The 23295-nt window shown below is 40.5% G+C and overlaps 1 protein-coding gene across 2 annotated transcripts in view; it reads right to left on the bottom strand.

Moving 5' to 3' along the window:
* The window catches only part of ITGB1 (integrin subunit beta 1), a 54402-nt gene that overhangs the window by 15020 nt on the left and 16087 nt on the right, over positions 1-23295 (bottom strand). For both annotated transcript variants that reach the window (XM_066629117.1, XM_066629118.1), the window contains exons 2-14: positions 23062-23131; positions 22213-22298; positions 19165-19393; positions 13320-13490; positions 11651-11889; positions 8843-8998; positions 7416-7511; positions 6545-6634; positions 5413-5553; positions 5042-5244; positions 3916-4154; positions 3205-3427; positions 1082-1314 (exon numbers count right to left, since the gene is read on the bottom strand). In XM_066629117.1, coding sequence (XP_066485214.1) covers positions 1082-1314; positions 3205-3427; positions 3916-4154; positions 5042-5244; positions 5413-5553; positions 6545-6634; positions 7416-7511; positions 8843-8998; positions 11651-11889; positions 13320-13490; positions 19165-19393; positions 22213-22298; positions 23062-23131 — 2176 coding nt within the window. The remainder of the gene's footprint in view (positions 1-1081; positions 1315-3204; positions 3428-3915; positions 4155-5041; positions 5245-5412; positions 5554-6544; positions 6635-7415; positions 7512-8842; positions 8999-11650; positions 11890-13319; positions 13491-19164; positions 19394-22212; positions 22299-23061; positions 23132-23295) is intronic.

The raw sequence follows: 23295 nt of genomic DNA, 5'->3' as shown, positions 1-23295 counted from the left end.
ATCCACATGAGTGCTTGGAATGGAACCCACACGAATAATGAGACTCAACCTGTAGTTACTCTTTTACAAATCTTATTTCATTGCTAAAAAATCCATAGTTTTACATCTCTCATTTCTCCTTAAGATTTTTATCAACCACGTTTAACTTGTTCAAACAGACAACTTCTTTCAAAGTTATCTTGAAAATTTACCTTTATAATACCTTTACCCCTCAGTGTGATTGACCACATTGTGTCTGGCTGCAAACTGAGGGCGTATACTGGCCCATGGTCTGACTTTTTCTTTGAAGGTAACTCTGTCCTTGAATGGCTGCATGAATTGGACACTGACATTTGATCTAGTCTAACTGATATATTATATGCATACGCTAAATAAAATAAATCTTTATAATTTAACATATATGGGAAATTGTAGCTTGGTTCAAAATAAGCACTACTTTATAAATACTTGGTATGGTATATATAAGTATTCACTGCATTAGGACAATTCAAAATCAATAACTGCTTCTTGCTTACTGAAAACTTCAACCTTATTTGAACAGTTCCTTATTCATGCTTCAACGGTTGTCAATCATTTAGCCTGTTATAATTGTTGAATACATATAACAGACAAAATAGAACTGTGTCTGTACTTTACTGTACCTTTACTTCCATTATAGCTCTCCCAATTTTCTTGTTCATAATCTTTCTACATACATTCTGTGATGACATACTCACAGAGAAAAAATAAAAATGCATTTGTTCAACTTCCTGAAGCTTTGCCCTTGATCTCTTTGCATTCATAAATGAACTAACACTGCCTAGTAATACTGATAACAGATTTCCATGCACAGCAAGACCTCTATAGAAAGGAAGATACTATTATACAGCACAGGAGATATAGCTAAGGTTAGATAGATCAAATAATATTTTGCTGTTATAAACCCTGAACATTGTAAATGCTAATCCTATCCTATACAGTTCATTTGTCTAATTAGGTGGTTAGATTAAGGAAGGCAGAAAAAGAGACAACAACAGTTGTGCTCTGAGAAATGTCTAAGGAGAACTAAACTAACACTGGCCAGATGATGAGTCAGACATACCTGGTGTCTTCACCACATGGACAATAGCTTTGTTGTCTGAGTCAACCGAGTATGTGAAGTAAAACCAGCAGTCATCAATATCCTTCTCTTTGCAATGAGACATTCCATCTATCTGCCCAGGCTGTGGCAACTTCTCTCTACTATCTACCGGTATCACGGTAAAATGTGAACACTCTTCAGCACACCGCTCCTTCTTTTCTCCTTTGTTGAAAGCTCTGCACTGCACACAGTCCCTATTGCAAATCAGATACGTGAGACATCAGTACAGCAACATTTAAACACCGTCAATCTGAATATGAACATTTGTCAACACAAAATACTACAAAGTAAAACAGAGGTTTAGTTTCAGAATATTTTTATCTCCAAGAATATTTTTATCTCTCTTTATATTTCCAAATAAAATTTCAGATATAGAACTGCTGAATCTCCATTTTACTGGTCCAAGCATATCAGTTGTTTTTGACCTCATTGTTTTAATATGCTTGAAAGGTTCTTGTAAACTGCTCCATGTCTTCAGACCCTGTTCTCATAGTTATTTACAATAAAAAAAGCTTTTCTAGTGTGTCTCTTTCTTCCAGTTTTTAGTTTTTTAAGCCTATTTGGAGGTGTAATCCTATGCGTGTTCTTAGGCTTTCCCCCCATGAATTTATGGATATCGATGACTGCTCATCAGGATGAATATAAGCCACCACCATATTCAGTGGCAGCATGACTCAGCACAGCAGTTATTGGAAGCAACAGTTGGAAGAAATCTTCACCTACATGTTCTACTTCTGTGCTTCAATGGCAGTAAGTGTAAGGTCATGCACATTGGGACAAAAAATCAAAACTTCACATATAGGCTGATGGGTTCTGAGCTGTCTGTGACAGATCAGGAGAGAGATCTTGGGGTGGTGGTGGACAGGTCGATGAAAATGTCGACCCAATGTGCGGCGGCAGTTAGGAAGGCCAATTCTATGCTTGGGATCATTAGAAAAGGTATTGAGAACAAAACAGCTAATATTATAATGCCGTTGTACAAATCGATGGTAAGGCCAGACCTGGAGTATTGTGTCCAGTTCTGGTTGCCACATCTCAAAAAAGACATAGTGGAAATGGAAAAGGTGCAAAAGAGAGTGACTAAGATGATTACGGGGCTGGGGCACCTTCCTTATGAGGAAAGGCTACGGCGTTTGGGCCTCTTCAGCCTAGAAAAGAGGTGCCTGAGGGGGGACATGATTGAGACATACAAAATTATGCAGGGGATGGACAGAGTGGATAGAGAGATGCTCTTTACACTTTCACATAACACCAGAACCAGGGGACATTCACTAAAATTGAGTGTTGGGAGAGTTAGAACAGACAAAAGAAAATACTTCTTTACTCAGCGTGTGGTTGGTCTGTGGAACTCCTTGCCACAAGATGTGGTGATGGCATATGGCCTGGATGCCTTTAAAAGGGGATTGGACAAGTTTCTGGAGGAAAAATCCATTATGGGTTACAAGCCATGATGTGTATGTGCAACCTCCTGATTTTAGAATTGGGTTATGTCAGAATGCCAGATGCAAGGGAGGCCACCAGGATGAGGTCTCTTGATATCTGGTGTGCTCCCTGGGGCATTTGGTGTGCCGCTGTGAGATAAAGGAAGCTGGACTAGATGGGCCTATGGCCTGATCCAGTGGGGCTGTTCTTATGTTCTTATTTTATCAGTTACTTTGGGAAATACTGGTTGGGAAATCAAACTTTGTGGGACTTAATTCAAACCTACTTAGGTGGCATCTGTAGCTTGCTAACTAAGGTTAATTCAGGCAGTAGATCAGATGTTTAAGCATTCCTGTAAAATAAATGGGTGCATACAAGTGCTCATTTTGCACAATTTGCAGAACCAGACTGATTGGTCTTTTATACTCCACCTGCCAATTAATATCAACATTGTAAAATACAAAACGTGTAACCACCATTTTGGCTCCAACGTTTTGTGGGGTCAAGAAGAAGGAGCAAGAGAGAACACACACACACACACTTATCCAACATACAACACCTTATACAAAAATTAGGCACGGTAAAACCCCTGGAGTTGCTTTGCAAGCACCCTCTTAAGCAGCAGCTATCTTAACCTTTTAAAAAAACAACAAAAAACTTACTTGTGCTCTGCGCAGGCCCCAAGACAAGTTGGACACACCTCACATGTAGGTCCCTGGAATTTGGGGTCTGTGCAGTTGCATACTCCACACTCACAGACTCCTCTTCCGTTGCAGATTTGCTTATTAGTAGCTTCACAAGGAGTAAGATCCAGGGAACACTCACAAGCAGAGCCTGTATAATTTGCCCAACACTCACACACATGACATTTACATTCACCATGTCCTATATTAAAAAAAGAAAACAAAAGAAACTTTAGCGCCACGCTGGCGTGTAAGGATGCCACAAAATGTATATATTTTTAAGTGTCCACTGCAAATTCATATCCAGTAATGAAAACAAGGACTACAGTGTTTCTTTTTTAAAGATGTCTCTCTCCCTTTCTCAGCCAATGCCATATTAATGGCCCACATGACCTTCCGCCATTTAGGTGCAGGTTTATGTGCAGATCTTGTTCTCCTCTACAAAAGTTCTGGTAAGCCTTATGCTACATATACCATCATGAGATCCAAGAAGTTTGCTTTGATCTAGTTTTCTGAGCAAGTCAGCACTCAACTAAACCAAAAGCAACATGGCAGCCTAAATCAATTTCCAAGTCATTGTCATCCTCCCGACTTCTCTTATCTAAAGAGTTCTCCATCTATTTATCATAGTAGCTTCCCATTCGTCTACTCAAGTTTCAAGGTTCATTTGATAGAACATGAAGTACTTGCCTCCACAAATCAAGCCATCCGACCGATCACAGCTGAAGTTATCACACTGACAAAACTGGCCAGAGTAAACTTCATTTGGGTTCTCTCTTTTCTTGCACACACATTGTCCACAAATACATTCTCCATTGTTACTACATACTTCTGTACTGTTCACTGGTCTACAAGTGCCTGACATGTCTTCACTGTTTACTTCATCCATACTGCACTCACAGTGTTTTCCAATACGTCCTGTTTTACACCTGAAAGAAAAAAAATGCACTTCATGTTGCTATATCTTAGATCGGTGCAACATACTTTTTCAGTTTCTCTCTCAATGCTTTCTTTTCCTGGCTCACATCTCTCACTTTCACCCTCCTGCTCTTCAATCTATTTCCACTCTCTCCTTCCCAGTGTTTAATGCAGCCATTTTCAACCACTGTGCCGTGGCACACTGGTGTGCCGCGAATAGTCTGTAGGTGTGCAGTGGGATTTTTGGGGAGGATCATTTGTTAGTAGGCCATTGGGGGATATGAGCCCCCCACTGGTAGAATGGTGTGCCTTGTCAATTGTCAAAAAACTGATGGTGTGCCTTGACCATTTTAGTACCTTGTCAGTGTGCCATGAGACCAAAAAGGTTGAAAATCACTGATTTAATGTGTAGAAAGAGACACGCCAAGAATCGATCCACAATTCCTTTGATTTAGAATCAGTCCCTCAATGCTCATGGTAGGAGAACAAGACACAAAGAACTCTTCAGGTATTTCACAACTGAGCCTTGACTCCAAGAATAGATGCCTAGGTACACTCTGGCACAGATTTCAGGCCTGTTTCTTCAGCATTCTTTGCCCCTCCTTTCCCTTTTCATCCATCATTCCCTTTATGGCTCTGGCTTGTTTTGTTCCCCATCCTCAACACTGTTTTTTCCCCATATTCCCACCTCTTCTTTGCCACCCATTCAGCATCACCTTGCCTCTCCCATTATCATGCTCTCTGCCTTATTTCTCACCATTCCCTTACTTCCCACTCCAACCTTCCCAATACTTTATTCTTTTCCTTTCCAATTGTCCATGTCTCTCCTTTGGTCCCCTCCATTTCCTGTAAGTAAACAGACCTTTCTGATCTTTAAAAACATAGTAAAGTTATTTACCTGCAAGCACCACACTCAAATGTGCCATTTCCATTGTGGCAAATGGGGCTGTCAGGAATTCCTTCATTGTGACAGTCACATTCACATATGAACTCCAGATTAATTTCTACCTCTTCAGTGAAACCAAGTGGCTTGATTTTAATTGTTTCACTTTGCCCCTTTTCTGGACACTGGTTAGCTGTTACTTTAATCTCAAACTTAACCTGTAAGCAAAGCAAAGGGATGATGTAACAGAAGCAATTTGGGCAAACTGTTCTTAAATAGAAGAAAATGACTTTTATACAGCAGCAGACTTATACACATTTAAGACACCCAAAACGTGCATTAAAATCGATCCAAGGCATACAACAAATCAAAAGTGGAAGAATTACCTCATCTCCAATTGAAATGTTGGAGCACTTTCTTCCTTCATCTCCTACCCCATTTACTCCATTCTTGCAGAAAGATCTATATTCGATTGAAACTTCCTTTGGTAGTTTGTTGTTTTCCAAAATGACTTCTGAAGACAATGACTAAAAAAAAGTTGAGCAATATAGTCATATCATGAATTAATCATGGATCTAAGAGGCAGAATAGAACCCCTAAGAATATGTTTGCATTCTCTTGCATCTTTTGCAGAAGAGCTTTTATCAGATGTTTTCAAGAAACTGTTTTGCTCTCTTGAGTATATATACATAAAGAAATGGCCATGTGTATAAAATAAAATGTCACTTGTTAACAAGAACACTTTTAGGGGGTAACATTTTCCTTGAAACATCAGTAACTCTACTGAAGAGTGTTAAAAACACACCTTGTCTTAAGATGTTATATTAAAATTTTCAATGCACAATCAAACTAAAATTATGAAGTACAATCAGGTAAACTAATCCACTGCTTGGAGGTACTGCCTGGTGGGGAAAGAGTGGAGGATTCCTTTTTTTAGGTTTCTTGTGTGCATGGCAGACATATCCAAAGCTGTAAGTTTCTAGAAAACCTATTCTGCACCAAGAAGTAAAGATTTAATCCACTGCCCATACAAAAATCTCTAGTGAGGTTCCTTATTAATGTGACTAGTTTAGGATTGCATGACAATTCAGTATGGGTCAGGAGAGGCCAAGGCCAAGTCATATCTGTGGAGGGATCTCTGGGACTACACACCCATGAAATCACTGACCCCATCTCTAGAGGCTTCTGCAGAAACTCAAAGTACAGTGTTTACTAGAAATGCACAGATTCCAATATGTAGTTTCACTGATGCAAAACAATGCTCCTTTTTACCAGAACCATAGAAATCAACAGCAACCCTACCAAAAGAGCATGTAATAAAGCACTTCCATCTTCTTTTAGGGTTGGTTATATGAACATTTCAACCCACAGTCCCATTCCCCTAAACCAAGAATACCCTTAAGTGTCAACCAGCTCTATTATAACCAATGACAATACTGAAATCTATGGTAATTTGTTGTAGACTGTATCCTCAGTGAAAACTCAAGATGGTTGGCGAACTCACTAAAATGAACTTACGTTGTACGCATCAATAATCAGTTGAATCACATTACTGGAGTTTGAAGACAATGTTCCCACTGCAGACTTTGGAATCAAATTCTTCAACTCCTTTACATAAGAGAAAAATAAAATTCAGTTAAAATCTGAATTTTATTATTTAATAAAACAATAGTTTTAATAGTTTATTGAAAACTTATATAACACGGTGAATACCCTCCCCCCAAAATAAAGATTTAAATTGCTTTGGTTACTGGGCCTTCCAGATGAGCAATATTTTAGAACAATTATATACACATTGAAAAGTTACCCCTTGAGCAATAGGCAGCCAATTCCTTATTTAAGGTGTGGCAGCTATGCAGATTCATGGGGTCTGTCCTAAGCAGATTCATATCTGGAGTACTGAACACATACACCTGCTATTTACATATGACCTCAACTACATGTGCTACACTGGGGAAGCTTGAATCCACAGAATTGTGAGTAGAAGAATAAAATGTATTTTCACAGAACTATGCTCCCTTCCACAGCCACTAGGGAAAGACTTCTTCCTTGTTTGCATTATAGTACGAGAAACATGCTAAATAAAGAAGAGGAGACTACAGTATATAAGCAGCAGATTGCATAAGTTCTTCAAAAGAAGCATGTATAGTGCAAGAATTTGCAAACATAAAAGGGCTTCTCTGAATTTGGGTTCACATCTCTCATGCAACATTCCTCTATGAAGAATGTAGAAAAAAGGCTTCCATGAGCATATGAAGCTTTCTGCTTTAGAATAGCATCTTTGCATAAATAGCGAGTGCCTACAATACATTTAAAAAAGGTTTCTTAAACAAGAGTATTTGTCAGGTTTCTAGTACATGAACAGAAGCTTTTGTCATTCGATGTTTACCTTGTAAACTGGTTGAAATTCTTGTGTTACAGCAAAAATAATTTGAATGTTGTTGTCACTTAGCTTCTGAACAAGGTGAGCAATGGAGGGATAATCCTGAAAAATGAAACATAATTCTAATTCTATATTTTTGTATATTTAGAGTGCAAAATGGTCTAGCTTTCTACAAAGAGTAAGCCTACATAAATCAACATACACAGGTTGTACCCTAAGAAAGTCAGGCAAAGCGCCATTTAAATTAAAGAAACCAAGTTACAGCTCAATCTGACCCTTTTCCCTGCCACAGAAAACAGTCAAGCCAAAACAGACTGCACTGCATGGTGTGGTGAGGGGAGGCACCAATTAGAAGGCTTGGGACGGGAAACAGGAAATATTTTACCCCTCCATAAGCTGTGGGACTGCCAATGGTTTGCCTCAGACCTGCGTCAGCTCTTTAGCTGGTCCACATCTGAGGAGGCAAAGGGGCGTGTCAGTTCACTCTGAAGGGGATAGCATTCAGAGCAAGTAGCTTGTGACAACCCCTCCCACCTCCGACGTACTGCTGACCTCCCTCCTGTTCCATTCCATCCACACCACTGACTCACCCAAGGCAGTGGGGCTCCTCTCCTTCACCGCCACTGCACATAGGGTCTTCCCCTGCCGTCTGCGGCAGTAGCCTGGAAGCACGCAGCTATGCCTGCTTCCATGTGCCTTGTTACACTGTAAAGCGTCAGCTGCTGTTGAAATGCTAGTTCTGGGTGCAGTATGGTCACATAAGACTGGGCCATCAGTCACAATTAACTCACTGATTTCAATGGTGCTTAGTCACAATTCAACTGCACGGGTACATTTTTCATACGCCAATTATTCTTGTGTCATTATCATGCAAAAACTCCCACAGGCTTTAAGGTTCAATATAATGTAATTGCATTATTTAATAGTACTTTTAAGATGGAAGCCATCTTCTAACTCTCATTTACACCAGTCTAATTATTCTTTCCTCCTTCATCTTCTTAAAAAGTTCCTTAAGGCTCTTCTTGAGTTTTCTCCGAACACACAAATTCTTTCCCATTTCTGAGACCAAAGAGTAAGAAATCCCAAGTTGCTAAAACTGCTGGCAGAATTTCAAAACCTCTTAACCTTTTAAAAATCTCTTAAACCTTTATAGGAGCTGTTTAAATCAACAAATTCAAGTCAACTTTCACACTTCCTACACTGAGAAAAATGTTAATATATCAAAATGAAAGATCTCTCTGGCTTTTGCCTGAAAGCAAGAGACCAGCGCCCACTGGTTCACAGATCTTCTTTTAAAAATCTTCAGAGATTGCAAACAAATTAATTTTATATGCTTTCTTCTCTGAGAACCTGTGGAACAACCTTGCATTTTAGGTTAAATATAGAGATACAAAGAAATACCGAAACACACCATTTTTGTTAAACATACTTACATAATAATGACTCATTGTGTACATGTTATTGTCTAAGTGACACTGTCCATCATTTGGTAAAACAATTCCTCCAAGTTTCCCATCTCCAGCAAAATGAAATCCAGCATCCGTGGAGAAGACCAACAATCGAGTAACATTTCGCCAGCCAATTTTGGACTTGGGAAGAGGAAAAGAACGTTATTTGTTGCTAGTTGAACTGTACTGTTTTGAGGATTGCCCTGGTAATCCTATTAGCTTGTTTTAATCTCCTTGTGGGTGTTGATGATGGCTTTGATCTTGTATACTTTTGCTGATGTTGTTTTTCATTTCTGATATATAATTATGTATTGTTTAAACTATGCAAGCCATAGTAAACTGTATGAGCTTTAGTTATGAATTGAAAGAGAGATTTTATAAATATTAACATAAACTTGTAAAAGAAAGCATGCTATAGAATGAAAGCAGAAGGCAGCACACAAAGTGGAAAATGAAATAATCAATATAATTGCATATTTTTAACATGCATGAGGGTATAACTTTCTACCACTACGTGGAACATACGACAGTAGCATGAAGGAGTATTTACATAACAGGACAATCCCAAGCATGTTTATTCCGAAGCCAGTCTCACACAGCGCAACAGGATCGATGCCCTTGTGTCCTGTTTAGGAGTGCAACCTTAAAATTCTAATTGCACTAAGAAGCCCTGATGGCACATGTAATGACTCACATGAGCCAACAAGGTTTGCAGAAAAGGGTTTGTGACCTTTGCAACTGGACCCTTTCCAACTTAGAATGCCTAAAAATAAGAGGTAGGGATGGGGAGAAAATCCACTGATACATTTTAGGACTGTCAAATGCCTTTTGTAAATAGTTAGTTTCATTCTAGTACCAAATATTATGGTACTAGACCATCTAAGTTAATTTGGTTAACTGACCTTGCTGTTGTTAACATCTTTACCAGAATGCAGTTGGAACAAAGAAAACATGAGCCCCCTGGAAATATACAGCTGGCGAATAGGTCCTTGAAATGGTTGACATTTGGACAGTCTTAAATCTTACAGGTACTGATAGATCAGAGTAAGCACTTACAGCAGGGCTTTTCAAACTGGCCTCTGCCCCCTTAAGGAGTGGGGGCAGCCTGGAGGCAGGGAGGAGGCAGTGGCGCAATTCCCAGGATCGAGCCGCTCAGGGGGCTGCAGGGGCTTGGGTGCACTTACCCAAGCCTCCTGCAGCCTCCCCAGGGTGTGGGGAGCCTGGTGCGAACCTTTAGCAGGGCTCCCCGCAGCAGTAAAAGTGAAAGTCAAGCGATCCCGCTCCACTTCCGCTTTAGCTGAGGCAGGGCGCAATCGCTCCGCTTTTACATTCACTGCTGCAGGGAGTCCTGCCAAAGGTTCGCACTGGGCTCCCCACACCCTGGGGGGGCTGCAGGAGGCTTGGGTAAGTGCACCCAAGCCCCTGCAGCCCCCTGAACAGCTCAATCCTGGGGAACGCGCTGCTGCCTTCCACCCACCCCTTCTGCCTCCCCCGCCCCCGCAAGCACTTACAGTGGCTCAAACTCTCCAGGAGAGTTTGAAAACCACTGACTTACAGGATCAAGACTAGAAGCATATCAAAATGAAGTAAGAGAAAACCCCAGCAAGTAGCCACCTGTTCCCTAGCACTCTTCTGCTTTGTGTTCAAAATGTGCTTTCTTTGGAAAGAATAGTGAAAAAATAGGTTGGGCCTGTAAGCGTATTTACTCAGTTCTACTGAGCTCAACTGTACTTACACCAGACCTCAGACTGCAAACCTAACACACTAAAAGTGCTTTAAATGTTCCAAGGACTTTGAACTAGAAACCCATTTGGTTAATACAGTAGCATATTATGGAAAGTGTGCTTCCAACATTATGCTAGATATGGAAGGTTTTTGACTCACTGCCCCTGAGTAGTAGCAAAGGCCTATTTTTAAAAGATATGCAAATACTTCTGGAAGAGAATGCTCTTGTAACTTGTACTGTCCTTGCAAATGAAGATTACAGACCAAAACTAAACTATTTTCCCTTCAAAATCTAAGGAAGATGGATGCACCTCCCTCCAATTTTTTATTTTAAAACTCAAGAATACAATTTTTCTCCAGGTCAGTCCTTGCTTTCATTTCAAATTTATCAAAAACTAATTTCCTATGGAGAAAGGAGAAGAGGTCAGTGGAGGTTTTTTTTTGCATATTTTTGCTCAAAGTTTTTAAGCCAGGTATAGATTCATTCCTCCCCCCCCCCCAAAAGGCCTGCAACAAACTGATATGGACATCATAGGGTCAATGGTTGGCAACCTTCAGTCTCGAAAGACTACGGTATAAGCCTACAGCACCCGGTATTCCCAGGCGGTATCCCATCCAAGTACTAACCAGGCCTGACCCTGCTTAGCTTCCAAGATCAGGCAAGATCAGGCATGTGCAGGGTAACAGTTGCATCATAGGGTCAAATGTTTTGAGAGCACCTATTGATTTCAATTGCTTATACTTTTCTACTGTTTCCACTCTGATATATGCTTAAACCATGAATTTGTTTAATGTGCCATTTTCACCTGCATTTTTTATTTCAGATGTTCACTACAACCATAGGTGTAGTTTGGATTTGTGTTGGCTTATGGTAGGACAAATAGTAATTCTCTCTCTCTCTCTCTCTCTCTCCCCCTCCTTCCCCATTTGTGACCAAGAGGGCAACCTAACACTTTCAAGTGGCAACAGGAAATGTTACAGGTCTGTTGAAAAAGAAAAAAAAAACTACCTGCATTATATGAGAAACTCATTTACAGCAACATTCAGAAAAGATTAAAAAGCACTTACACCACAAACAGCAACTTGCATAATCGCATCAAATCCACCTTCAGGAGAATCCAAATTGCCAGAAATTTGTTGTTCGCCTACAAGTTTATTGAATAGACTTCCATTGTTGGTGAAGTTGAGGACATTTTTGTAGCTAAAAGGACTTGTACAATTCAGGTCGCCTGTGCAAGGGTTTCTCAACTTGGCTGGTGTAGTGCTAATGTAAGGCATTACCGTTTTTTCAACAAAAGAGCCAAAACCTAAGAGAAAGAGAAAAAAAAATTTAGAAGAGGATTCTCTTGCTTCAATTTAGGGTGAATCATTCTTAGAAACCATTCTCAGAATGGTTTGTCAATATTATTAATTATATTATTATATGTAATCCATTATACATTAGCATCAAACTTCACACACATATGTCCAACTTTATTTTTCACCATGTTGCTGGCATCCTTCAATCTCGGAAGACTATGGTATCACGCTATGAATGGTGGTTCTGGAAAAGAGTGTCCTTTCCACTACGCGAAGCCTGGGTAAAGTGGATATGGAGGATAGACTGTTTCCCATGCAGCAAATCCCCCCTCTCCACATCACTGGAATGGTCCAATGGAAAGGCAGAGGCCAATATGGTTGGTTCCAGCGGCGTCGCAGGAGTTGCCAGAACGTGACTGTGTTCAGCCATGAACTGCCTCAGGGACCCTGGCTCCTGATTTTGCCTTGAGGTTGACTCCTGAAGCCTTTTCCTTAACTGGATGTAGCCACAAGGCAGTGGAGGTTTGGGATCAGAGTTTTCCTTCTCGCAGATGAGCTGCCTTCCCAGGCTGACAGGGTCTCCAAACTATGGCTCACAAGTTGGATCTGACCCATGGCAGTGATTTGTTCAGCCTGTGGCTGATTTGTATTCCCATCCCCCATGAAGTAAGCAGTGATGCCAGGGGCTTACGTTACCTGTCTGAAGTAGGCAAACCAACCTCAAGTGACAGGATGAATTCAGGGACTTCCCAAACAACTCTGCAATGCAGAAAATGGCATCCCAGCTTACACAATGATGGGGACGCCAAACAATAAGGGGCTGGGATCACATAAGCAATGCAACCAGGAGTTTAAAGCCCAGGATAAGGCTGGCTGAGTGCAAAGCGGACTGCTGAACAAAGCCTCCCCTTCACAGAAGGAAGGAGATAGGAAGGCCTGGGGAAGCGGTTCTACACCAGCATCACTTCGTTCACAAATCCTGGAGTAAATTTGTGTCATTCAAAATTGTGAATGAAAATAAAAAGGGATATGATTTTTGATATGTCAACACATTTTCTTTACTTATATAGAATTTAGAATTTAATGTAAGAATGAGATAACAGAGTAGTTTTTTCCAACATACATTTTTTTCCTCCATTCCATGAAGCCCTTTAAAAAAAAATCTAATGTGGCCCAAGTTCCAAAATATTTGGAGATCCCCATTCTAAAAGCATGGCTTTTCTGTCAAAATACACACCCTTCTAGTGTAGAATGTTCTCCTATTCATTCCAATACAGACTTAGGCACTATTTTCTATGATTGTGCAAGTCCATGCATATCTATACTAAATTTCTTTAATCTTTTATTCACACAACAATGAAAGTAGAGCTTTTTCTTTTAAAATAAAAGTCAGAAAAAAGAATACTCCAACTGTCATTTTTTAAAACACAATTCTTACCAATTCGAAAATCTGAAGTGATATCCTTCATTTTACTCATCAGAGATGTTCCAAGACTTTTCACATTCTCCAAGTCGTCTTTCATGGAGTAGGAGAGATCCATAAGGTAATACAAATCAATTGGATAATCTTCAGCTCTCTTAAATTTTAATGAAAATGTCTGTGGTTCCCCTAATCCCAGAAAAAAGAAAAAAGGTTTTTTAAACAATACATCTATAATATTAATAGCAAAAAACAAACAAACCCTGAAAATGCATTTACTTAGAGACTTTATACCATATTGTAAGATAGGAAACAACCAAAAATCTGCTGGAAGTAAGTTTAGCTACAAGAATTTGGACTTCTACATTTTAAAGTCTTGGTCAATCTCCTACTAAAGACTGATCATCACTAAAAGGACATTCATATATAAAGACACAAGTCACAGCTACCACTACCAACCAAAGAGAAGGCTAAACGTTAATTTTTGATTCTAGGTTCTGTTGAACACCATATATCAAATCCTACAGTTCTAAAATATAGTAATTTGTTTATCTGATTCACCCAGTATGAATGGTACATTGCTTAGCCTTTACCAATGCAGTCTCCAATAAATAAGATTCCTTCCAATGACAATGAAGAGACATGAGGAGCAATGAAGCAGTCATCTAAGGAGGCAGATTATAGGGGTGGACGAGAGCTACCCTGTCGCCTCTATTGCACTCTGCTTCTCACCACCTCTTGCTTTGAGAACCTGCTGCCCTAGTGACCATTTTGCAGCTTGGAGATTAACAGCCCTCACATGTGCATTGCTTGTAGGCAGACAGGCTGAACATGCATTGATTTAGCAGCAACAGTGCCTGGAGCAACATGGGATAGAGGTAGGCTGCTGTGCCACCAATCTGCTGCTCTACATTCCTTTTGCAAGTCTCTTCTGTCCCAGCTACCAGCAGTAGGCCACAGATAGTCCACCCAAGCAATAAAATGGCAGACCGTGAGGTTCGCCAGCATATCACATGGTTGGTAAAAAGATTGGCTCACTTTGCAGTTAATTCCCTTCCATGCTGTTGGTTCTGTCTACTGGCCGGAAGTTACTGTCTCCTCTCCCTCAACAAGGCCAACAGTCATAGTCACATCTTTGCACTGAATGCAGTAAAATCTAGTCACTGTAACTACAGCTTCCGACTCCACACAGACATACAGCGAAGCTTCCCACTCCACACAGACACACACACTCTTCTCTCTAACATGCTACTTTTCCGTGTACAAGAACACTGGGGAAGCATTTAAGTACTCAGTACAGGAAAAAGTTGAGTAGAAGGCAATCTCTACAGAGTTCTGAATATTAGAATTCCAATATAAAATGCCCACCCTCCCCCCGTTATATTCCACCAATTGTCCTACACTATGACAAGATTTCTAACCCTGCCCCATGCATGTTCACTCAGAAGTAAGCACTACTAGCTTAACTGGGTCTTACTCCCTGGTAATTATGTCTGCAAACTCAACTGTACCAAATTAAGAATTTCAGCAGGTGGTGTTTCTCCTGTCATCTCCATGGTGTGCTACCCAGTAGTGAATTCCATGAGGTACACCATCTTCAGCTCTGACAGCAAAATGTCTTGAGTCATCCTGGCTTCCAGATGTCTGCCACACTCTTCCTACATTTCTGTCCTCTGCTACTTTCTGCTTAAATGACTCACTCCTTCACATTATCCAGAAATGGTGCATACATCCCAAAATAGTAATTTATAATCCTAATCTCAATCTTTATAGCAGTGATTTTCAACCTTTTTTTTTTTTTTTTAAATCTCATGGCATACTGACAGTAATAAAATTGTTAACGCATGCCATCATGTTTTTTGACAAGGCACAATGCACTGCTAGGCTGACATCCTGGCACTGATGACACTGCTAGGCTGACAACCCCCAATGACCGTACTAATAAATGACCCTCTCCCAACTCCCACAGCACTCCTGCAGACCTGGCACTCCTGGAGGCCTCCTCAAAGTAAGGGAATATTTTTTCCCTTAGTTCAGAGCTGCATTGTCCTTATGTTGGTGCTGGAAAGTGGGTTAGGACTGCACCCTTAGTGTATTTGGTTTTCATTTTACTGCATCTAGCTGTTGATGAGCACAGGCAGGTAGACCTGGGCTCTATATTGGGAAGCTACAGTAGACCTGGACTCCAAAGACTTTTCCTGCTATTACCATCATCTCCCTGCCCTGTTTTGCCCCCTTCCCACCCCTGTTCTGTTCACCCTTGTCACCACCCTCCAACACTCTGTTTCATCCCCTCCCCCTTTGGAAGGGACCCAAAAGAAACTTTGTACCCCTGACAAAATTCCTCTCAGAGACCCTGCAGCAGACCACTCATGGCACACCAATGTGCCATAGCAGAACAGTTAAAAATAGCTGCTTTACAGGTTGGATATCAACTGGAGTACAAACACCCCTTGTATTTGCTTGGTTTCAGTTATTGGTGGATCACAAATTTTCCCCATTGCACTCATGATTAATCTGCTTTGTTTTGCTTGCCCTCCGTCACTGTCCCTTGTAGTCTGCTACCCGCTTCAATCGACCACCTCTTTCTTTGGGAACCACCATCTTGCTACTTGCTACCACCGTTGCTGCTGCCAAAAAGGATAAGAGCTTGCAGCTCTCCAAACTGTTTCCTCTTTGCTCCAATGAAGGGCAAATGCTAACAAGCAGGCAGCTGTTCGTACACTGAAACATCTCACTGAAAGCCTATATATGTGCACCCTCTGAATTACTAAGCTTTGAATAACTATGGCCCTGCATTTAGAAGTTTCACAGTTTGGTACAAATAGTGAGTTACTGCTGAAAGAAGCCCACTGAAAGCTGGCAATGACTGACAATACAGTCCCCACCCCACCTACTAAGTACAATGATACAATGAGTAGGGATCATCCTACAAGTAACCTCTCATTGCTTTGTGCCATTGTGTTATTCCTTTTTTTAAAATATTTTTTTCTACTGAGCTGCCTCTATCAGGTCTCAGTTGTACACTGCTTGTAATAGTCTACATGGGCACCTCCTTTTTCTACTTGTTCAACACTCTTCAGCTATCATGTCATTTCCCCCTCCAGCTGCAGACGTTCAAGACAGTTTTTTTTGTTAAGGTTATTTGTGGGATGATTGGTGTAGGATCCCTGTTTTGTCCCAATGTGAGCAGGTTGCAAGAAAAACAGCAAATACAGCAGAGTACTTTCAGCAGATGTATTGAGCAAGGGATATCACAAGTAGAGTAGTCAGTAAACATTCCAAGAGTCAGCACGAAGAGCAGTCAATCCAAGTATAACAAATCCAAATCAGTTTCCAACAATGCACAGTCAAAGGTTCAGTCCATAAGTCAGTAATAACATATACATACAGTATCCAGCCTTCTCAGTCACTGGCAGCAGTTTCACAGTTATCTCCAACAATTCCCCTACTGCTGCACTGGAAGCTCCAGCAGACTAACCTTATGTAGTTAGCTTAGCCAATTAGTGCTGGCTTGGTCACACCCAAGGGTGTGTCAGTCCCAGGTGCCTGCTGATTCAGCAATCTACACCTGCTCCCTGAACCAACTTGTAAGGTGTGGTTCTGCTTCCCTCAGAACACAAAGCTAACATTTTTTACTCATTTCTGCAAAGAACACAGGTGTACACATTTGATCCCTGTTGTGTATATGCAACGTTGTGCAGAAACTGCTTTAAGAGACTTAAGTCATTACTAGTTAATTTTTCACAGTGGTGAGTTCCAATAACTTCAAGAGAGGACTGTGCACATGAAAAGCCTGCAAGCCGATAATGTACTGGGGAAAGGAAACCTCAAATGTTCAATTTGTCTCGCAAGTTAATTATAGCATGGCAAAATAGAAAACTGAAACCACAGAAGATGCTGTGGAGACAGTATATTGCTTCAGAAGAATGAACAGGAGATCAAACCACTTGAAGAATGAATACTTGAAACTTTGAGTGCTAGTTTGCCATGGACTTAATTTGCTTTTACAATAAAAACTCCATGATTCGAGGATTCACCCTGATCTGCCTCCATAAGCATACCTAACTCTATAAAATGTGCTTATAAGAACATCAGAAGAACCCCGCTGGATCAGGCCAAAGGCCCATTTAGTCCAACTTCCTGTACCTCACAGTGGCCCACCAGATGACTCAGGGAGTACAGAAGATGACAAGAGACCCTTGCATCTGCTCAAACAGCTAAGATAACTGGAAGTGTCCTTAACTTGACCAGGGTTTTAGCTGTTCGTTGCATAACTACAGACTGCACATTTTGCCTTTCACCATCCTAGCCCTAAAAGGGGAACAGTGATTAGCCTTTTCTCCCTAGTCTCTCTATGCACTTAGAGGTACAACTGCAGCTTAAATTCACTTTGCAGAACTAAATTGAGTATTCTCCACTACCTGTTCATGACTATACATCGCCCACAACTGTTGGCTAGCTTCGCTTGTCACTGACAATTGCAGTCACCTCCAAGACAGCTGCTCACCTCCACTGCACACTTCCTTTCTCCAGCCAGAAAGGGAAGCAAGAGAGGACAGTGTGTCTTTGGTTGAGCTCAGCTGATGTGCCCTTAGATGGCCAACAAGAGAAATCTTGTTATTAAACTTGCAAGCAAAACAAAAAAATGTCTAGGCACCTGCCAGTGTGGGGGAAGGTGTTACCTTTGGCAGGGTCTTTTTTTTTTTTTTAAATCACCTTACCTCTGGCAGGCAGAAGGAGTTTCATCAGCACGAAGAGCATTTGGGGGGGGGGTATTCTTGTTAAAATATTTTTTTGCTGTGCCTTGGTGGGCAGGAGCAGCACTTCAAGTGCCAACAGTGACTTTGGCAGCCAGCTCCTACCAGTCACTGTTCTTTTCTATTAGAATAGGCAGGCAATGATCCTATGCTGTGCCACAGGACCGTTTCCTGTACAAAAAAAGCGTAAAGCTGACAACTGAGGACACTATCTGCCATTGCCCACAGAAGCACAGCAACAGTGTTTTCAGAAAATATCTCAGTAGAGAACATGTATTCAAGGTCACCAATACCGTGTCTTACTAAAGACAAAACTGCAATACAGAAATGAAACACTGTTGTAATCTGTTCACAGCAGCACTCCCTTCCATTCCTAGGACATAAATACATTTGCTATAAACAGTAAGACACTTCTGCTTAGCTAATCGTTCAGGTGTTTGCAATGGAAAATATACACTCGATTAAATCTAGCATTTCACTGCTACCACCAGCACCTTTTCCTTTTCCCCCTCTGACACTCTCAAACACTGTTCATGTTAATTTATGGGACATACACCCAACATTTCAGGAATTATCCATACTTCATTTGATCAGGTGTGAACATGTAAGAGATTCAGGCATGATTTTGTACATGATGCAATCTTACATATTCATTCACGAGTCTGTCCATACTCATAAAATGTTCATGCTACATACTTAACAGACAAAAATATTCCAAACACACTTGCACAAAGTTGAAAGAAGTACAGCAGAGCAGGCATAAGATAGAAACTGAACAGAAACTTTCAAAGTTATTAAGAAGTTCCCCTGTTGTTCAGTATTCCAGTAGGGGAACTGGATACCTGATCTTTTTGCTGTTGTTTCTTCCCTGAAATTACACTGTATAATTCAGTATACAGTGTATAAATATGGTATAGTTAAGACATTTAAATTCTCTTACAGTGCAATCCTATAAATGTTTACTCTGACGTAAGTCTCATTATGTTTAAAGGGGCTTGCTCCCAGGTAAGTGACTGTAGGACTGCAAACCTGTCACTGTTATTAGTAATAGGAAAAAGTTCAAGGTAAGAGACATGCCACACTGGTACAGCTTATGTTCTTACCTATTCGCAGCTTTAAATGCACTTGCTGTGGTTGAATCTGGGTAATGTCTTCTGGTCTGAGATTCTCAGGTCCGGTTTGGCCTTTAATGCGATTTGTTACTTCTTTGTTTTTGAGCATTTGTTGGGAGCCTCTGGGATTTTCTATTTCATCTGGAGGACAGCCCTTGTTTTTTAAAACTTCCAAATCATCACATCGCGCTGATGTAGACTCTCCTTCTTGTAAAAAGGTCTAACACACATACAAACAAGGTCAGGTTCAAAAACAGTTTTCAGTACACTTCTCTCCAGCATAACTATATTACTATTCTTGCTGAACTTTAGATATAACTATCTAATAAGTTAACATGTTTCCTTTTTAAAGAACAAGACCACATGTGATTTGATTTGCTAGATTTGATATTAAGCTGCTATTTTCAGTACTGTGGAGATGTACTTTATGATTTCCTGCCATGTAAACTGATTTCATTACTGAGCTGTCATTGTTTTAATGATGCTGTGTTTTAGTCATTTTAGTTTTATTTATTTTAATTATTAGCAGCTGTTTTGGGAAATTTGTCAGTAAAAAGCAGAATATGAATGGTAAGAATAAAAATATTTGTCATATTTGTGCACAGTAAACAGGTAGCCACAGCCAAGCCTACAGGGGAAAACAAAATTATCAGAATTCAATCTTTTGGAGCAAATGCATCCTTGTCAAGTTTGGGAGTGACAAATATTATTTTCCTTTTCAAAATTCTACGGTAAGGAAATGCATGTTTCTAAGATCTTAATCCACAAACTAGAATGGAACACCAAGAGTCATGTTGTCAGCTCTTAACAGTTAATATATGGCACTATGCTTGTAAAGTCCAAGAACTAACTAAAGTTCAAGAATAAAGTGAATGTGTCCCTAGGATTCAGTGCTCTCCAGGGAAGGGAGGTTTTCCCCTGACTGCCCTCTTCTGCCTGGTCTCTATAACCTAGCATGGTTGCAGCAGATACAATCTACCAAGTTTTTCCCCATTCAGCTGCTGGTCCAATAAAGCAGGGGTCTCCAAACCCCGGCCCGGGGGCCAGATGCGGCCTCTTTCTGGCGCGCGGCCAACCTCTTGTCCCCTGAAAGCCTCTGGCCTGCTCAGCTGAACAGGACCAGAACTGTGCTCTGATTGAGTCTGGAGGGTGTTCTGAGGGCCAGACAGGTTGAATGAATGAGCCCATTCACTCATCTAAGTTCCATCTCTAATTTATTTATTTAAATTTTATATTTAAAATTTTTTTCCGGCCCTCCACACCAAGCCCAGATATTTGATGCGGCCCTCTGGCCAAAAGACCCCTGCAATAAAGGGAAAGTAGGAAGCAAGGAGGGGTGAAAGTGCACTACCCACTAGCCACTTCTCGCCTTGCACCCATATCCTTGCCTTCCTTCTCCTTTCATGCCAGTCCATTCAACTGTGCAACGAGCTATTACACTTGGTCCCTTCCTCCTTATGCACACATTAAATTCTTCTTAGAGCACAAGCATACCATCACCTGCTGTCCAAATTGTATGGCCCGGAGAAAGGCATAGCATGTCAGTGAAACTAGAGACTAAATTGTCAAAAACTTTAAACTTAATTAAAATTATAAAATGTTTTATAATGCACATCAAGTCCTCTGTTTCCCTACCGACCTGCTTTGTCAACATCTAAAGTTACTGTTCTCCTAATGTCATCAGGAGAATGTAATTAAATCCAGACAGAGAGACTCCAGAGCGGAATGATTTTTAAATAACTATAAGGGAGCTCTTGGGTGGAGAGGTAGAAAAGTTAAATAGCTTTTACAATTGGCAAAGGAAGATGGCAAGGACTTGACAGATTATAGAAATTGGATTTCTTTTAAAGCGTTTAACCATTCACCTATTCATTGATTACAACTAACAATTACTTCTAGCTAATAAAGACAGCAGCTTTTAATGTCTTGCTTCACAACAGAGAATTGTTCTCCCATACCATGTGCCTGCATGCTTGCCAATTAAATTTGTGCTCCTTGCTCCCTCCGCCCTCACGGTCCAGAGTAGACTGCAATTCCATGCAGGAAAGTCAGCTACTTGTTATATTCATGTGGTTCCTTCTGTGTACAGTGTGAACTATATATGGATATTGGCTGCAGTGTCAGACATTCATCTGAGTTGAAAATTAGAGGAGACGAATCGTGGGAGAGGGGAGAACTAAAGCCCTGTGACACAACACTAGGCAATAGTTGACTTGCAAGGCAATTACCCAAGTTCCACATAGCTGGGAAAAGTGGTGGGAGGGAGACCAAACCTGGCCAGGAAAGAGTTGCCATTTTAAAGTGGCCATCAAAAACAAGCAGGACAAAAAAAATTTCATTTTGTAAATGTAACTTTTTTTTAAAAGTCCCAGTTGTTGTGTGTATACACAGAAGAATCAGGAGACCCAAGTTGTCCAAACTGTGTTCTGCACATAACTGAGAAAGCTTGTGTCCGAAGTACAAGCTGCAATGTCTTAGTCATAATCTCCTGCAAATGCATTCTCCAACTTGGTCTTGAGAAGGAGAATCTCTTCCTATCAAAAGTTAGAGATGCCTCTCCCCTCAAACTTGGAGAGGTGTCTGCCACTCACTGTCAGCTGTGGGGGTGGGGAGGAGGATGAAACAGGTCCAGCAACTTCCAGAATCCCCCTGACACGCACAGACGTCAAGATTGGTAAGGAGAAAGAGAAGGGAAAAACCACTGGTCAAGTGGCTTGCTATCATTTCCAACAGATTCTTAAATAGTCTGCTCAATTTCCCTACCCTATCCCACTTGCCCCACCTTAGGGACAGTTTACAAAAGTTGATTCCCAAGGTTAACTGTTGTGCACACTTTTATCATTTACATTTTATCACTGTTTTTACCAAAATTACAGTTCAGAATCCATCCATGGTTTGTTGCCAAAAGAGCCTCATACTTTTAACATTTACATTTTACTTATTTATCAAATACAAAGCAGGGCGCCATAAAAAGTTCTAAGGTACATATAAAATGTAGTGGAAAATAAAGGAAAAAAATATTTTTTTCAAAATACGTACTATGTTTTTGCACCATCCACAATTTGGTCCCGTCTGTATACAATCAGCACATGATTTTGCATTAGCTTTTATACAATTACTGCCACCTATAAGAAAGTACAAACAGGTTAATTTTTAATCACGCTATTAAGAATCAATACATTATTGTTTGGCAAGTCTTTCTACAGCTCCTATGAGCCTAGAAGCAACCAGAAACAATCTATCAAAAGTGAGAAAGTTATTATCTTGGGAAACACTGCACCTTGCTGGCTTTTTATTTCATAACTAGCCCAGGTATTAGCAGTGCTTCAGACACTACACATTTCCTAACTGGAGAGTACTTCCAAGCAAGAAAGGATGAAACTGTATGTAAAGAGAACCATGCATGCTTTTATTTCAATGGATAGCGGATAGCTGAAACTAATCACAGTTCTCCAGCATGTTTACCTATCTATATATTCCCTTACACATTACTTCCATCATGCAGTATATTCCTTGGAACTACAGGAGATGCATAACATGTATACAAATCCTGCTTGGGAAAAGGACATAGGACACAAACGTAGTAACAATTCCATATCCTCCAGTGTTCCATGCAACTTAATTACTTCTGCAGGAGTAACCTTCCCTCCAGTCAGAGCCATTAGCACAAGTCAGTGCTATGTGCAAGAAGAGCATCAAGCATTGATTCCCTGAATCATCCTTTATCCATCCAAACACCAGCTCAGGAACATTGCACTCTGAATTTGCTCCAGAATTAAGGTAATTTGCATTGTAGAATAGAAAACCAACAGGCCATACTTACATATTTACATGTCTCAACCAGCTGGATTTTAAACATTGTTAAGATTGTGAAACTATTGCATTTACCTTGTTGGGCAAATCCACAGGTTATGAGGCAATTTAACAATGCAGCCCAAGTGAGTAACTTGAAGTGTGTCTAGAAAGCAAAGACAAACAATTGAATTAGTTGGCTGTACTCCCTTCCCAGCCCAACACTTCTTAACTTATAAGCACAGATGACAGAGTAAACGTGGGTTTGCAAAAGCGGCACAGACCATACAGCTCTCACAATGACTTTTTTACCAGTTGGAAAAATGGTTT

This window comes from Tiliqua scincoides, chromosome 5 (assembly GCF_035046505.1).
Source record: "Tiliqua scincoides isolate rTilSci1 chromosome 5, rTilSci1.hap2, whole genome shotgun sequence".
NCBI lineage: Eukaryota > Metazoa > Chordata > Lepidosauria > Squamata > Scincidae > Tiliqua > Tiliqua scincoides.
Note: the sequence above shows the minus strand (reverse complement) of the source record. Positions and strands in the feature narration are given on the sequence as shown.